The sequence below is a fragment of the Triticum aestivum genome, chromosome 7B (genome assembly GCF_018294505.1).
Source record: "Triticum aestivum cultivar Chinese Spring chromosome 7B, IWGSC CS RefSeq v2.1, whole genome shotgun sequence".
Lineage (NCBI taxonomy): Eukaryota > Viridiplantae > Streptophyta > Magnoliopsida > Poales > Poaceae > Triticum > Triticum aestivum.
In genome coordinates, this window is record NC_057813.1 from 120,671,141 (window position 1) to 120,674,109 (window position 2,969).

General features: G+C 44.8%; 1 protein-coding gene across 1 annotated transcript; it reads left to right on the forward strand.

The window, feature by feature from the left end:
* Positions 1-369: 369 nt before the first annotated feature.
* Positions 370-2,496, forward strand: LOC123160989 (uncharacterized). Its single transcript, XM_044578838.1, has 4 exons — positions 370-603; positions 684-807; positions 884-1,198; positions 2,195-2,496. The coding sequence occupies exons 1-4, from the start codon at positions 511-513 to the stop codon at positions 2,206-2,208; spliced, it is 546 nt and encodes a 181-aa protein (XP_044434773.1). The 5' UTR covers positions 370-510; the 3' UTR covers positions 2,209-2,496.
* Positions 2,497-2,969: the final 473 nt, after the last annotated feature.

The following is a 2,969-nucleotide window of genomic DNA, read 5'->3' on the forward strand; positions in this document are numbered from 1 at the left end:
TATGATAATTCATTTGAAATCTCTAAAAAGACAAATATTTAGGAACGGAAGGAGTAGTTTTCTGGCGTGGCTAGAAGAAGGATTACTTCCCAAATCACGCAAATTATTAGCAACGTTCTGAAATAATTGCAAATGAATCCCTTGTAGACCTGAACATTGTTATTTCTATATTTCGGTTGATCTCCCAAATGAAAATTTTAGATCTCATCAAAGGCTATATTTGAGGTATTTTTTTAAAAAAAATTGAGAAGGTACGTACCAGGTGTTAGGTGTATGTCAAGTATACACACGCTGACACGCAGCACCCAGAAGAAGAGTCCGGTACTTTACACAAAAGACCCTCACGAAGCGAGAAAACAGAAAAGTGAGCAGCAGTTGAGATCCTTCCCTGAGATAAATTGTCTCCCGTGAACATCGGCAACGAAACCCTAGAATCGACGGGAGGCGAGGCGGCGCCCGAGACAAGCGAACAGGAAATCACGGAGGAGGCGAAGGAAGGAAGAGGCAATCATGTTCCGGCGGGCTGTGGGTTCCCTCCTCGCACGGGGGTTCTCGCCTCGTGCGACCCCAAGCACTGCTCCTGCGCGCTCTCTCCACTCCTCGGTGAGTTCTCCCCCGTTGCTTTTACTCAGAATCTGCAACTCCAGACTCCTCCCTCATGTTTCTCATCCCGATCGACACAGAGGGATCTCGCCATCGGTAATGGCCTTCTTGCTGCTTATGTTTTTGCCGCGGGTATGTTGGCTGGTGGCGGTGGGGGGTTGGTGATTCTGCATTTCAAGCAAGGCACTGGTGTTGATCGATCAGGTAGATTCCTCCTCCTCGTTAGCTCCGTTTCATGTCAGGAACCACCACCTCATACCTGTCCTGTCTTCTTCTGTAGCTGCTGCTGGCAAGCTGAACCACAAGGTCAAGTTTAAGAAGCCGGACATGAAGCAGAAGTTTGAGCGTTGGATTGTCGAGCACGAAAAGACATACCGGGATGAGGAAGAGAAGGCTATGCGGTTCGAATTGTTCAAGGCCTCCCTCGAGAGTATGGAAGCGCAGCTCCCGCCGGTCGAGGAGAGTGGTGTGCTTCCACAGGTAAGCTGTTTGGCAGACTTTACAGACGAGGAGAGACGGGCGATGTACGGAATTAAGAGGAGTGCCCAGGAGTACAGCGAGATGGTCAAGTCTGCCTGGGCCAAGCAAGAGAAAGGTCTCTTCTTCTGCAATTTATTTATCCTTGAATATGCACTTGCTAGCTTGGTTCGCATGTTACTTTACCCGTTTTGTTTTTGATGTCAAATTGGACCTGGTATAGGTTTTCATGTATGGATTTACCCTGTTTTGGATGTCAAATTGGACCTACACTCATCACTAGATAATTTTGTTCCCTCCCTCCATCCCTGTAGTACCGCTAGCTTGAACATACTCTTCTTCCTGTGCCAACTTTTCTGTCGGATTGTTATTTTTCTGATGAAATCGGATCATGTTATAACTTCATATGCCAGCTGGTTCTGCCTTAGTAGAAGTAAGTGGATGTATGAACTCTTGAGTTTCCAGTAGACTTTTTTCATTGTCGATTAATTGACGAAACAGATAGCAACTATGTTTGTAATTGCATTCCACTCAATAGGCAGTAACAATTGCGCACTAGGAGCACCAAAATCTGTCCTGGTTGGTGTTCAGTTTGATCAAGAAAGTTTGTTTTGTGGACAGTTCAAATATAAATGGGAGCATCCATTAATTGGGCGTTCCAGTCCGCTAACTGTGCACTTGAATTATGTATGTATGACTTTATGACCCTGTCCGTTTTGGATGTCAAACTGGACCTTTGAGTTTTATGGTACCTCACCTCCCAATGACCATACACTCATCACTAAATAATGTTTGTTTTTCCGATGAAATCAGATCTTGTTATTTCTATGGCTGGTTCTTTCTTATCAAAAGTAAGTGGTTGGATGTATGTATTGTGTTGAGTTTCAAGTAAGACTTGATCCATTGGCGATTAATTGACAAAACTGACAGCAACTAGCTTGATGAACACGCATGCATGTGCAGTAGTAGGAGCACTCAATTCTGTCCTGGCAATTAGAACAAGAATTAGAAAGTTTGTTGTGTGGACAGATCATCAAAATATAAATGGAGTCAGTTTTATAGCCATCCATTGGGCCTTCCAGTCCGCTAACTTGTAGCTTCTACATGAAAACAGGAGAGCCCTATTGATAAGGAGGCCAGGCATGAAGCAGAGCGACACGCGGGCAACTCAAGGCTCTGCATAGAATGGTGCCTGGTCAATAAATCAGGAGGCGACATGGTGCCACACGAGAATTGTATCCACACTACTCATTTCTTCATGATTCGTGTTGCATTTACACTGCCAAAAGGTATATAGGTCGTATTCCACAGATAATAGATGAGTATGGCTCACAGATCTGCACAAGTGCAGCTAAAGCCCCATTGATGACCGCACTCATCCCACACTATTGATCAGTGGAGTTATTCTCTTAGTTATTTCCTTGCAGCGTACATTAACGGTAACCTGCACCATCACATGCATTTTCTCCCCATCCCTTGTTCATTCTGCATGCAGCTCCTCTCTCACTCATATTGCTTCTCTAGTTCTTGCTATTCGTTCATGGCATCACATGCATTTTTTATCCATCCCTTGTTCATTATGCATCTCCTCTCTCAGTCATCTTGCTTCTCTAGTTCTTGCTCTTCATTCATGGCATGGCTAGCTAGAACTTTTCGGGAATATGCAAAACTTGCGTATCATTTCATTGATAGAAGAAGATAGAATGAGTACAAGAGGTGTTATGACACGAACACGGGGGATGGGTGGGTGGGTGGGTGGGTGAACATGGTGCCCGAAGCGGAAAGACGAGAGATGCTCGACCCAAACAAAGAAGAACACAATTAAGCTCTTTGACCAGAGAAGCTCTCAAACTAACAACCAAGCTACCAAGCTCTCCAAAACTAGCACC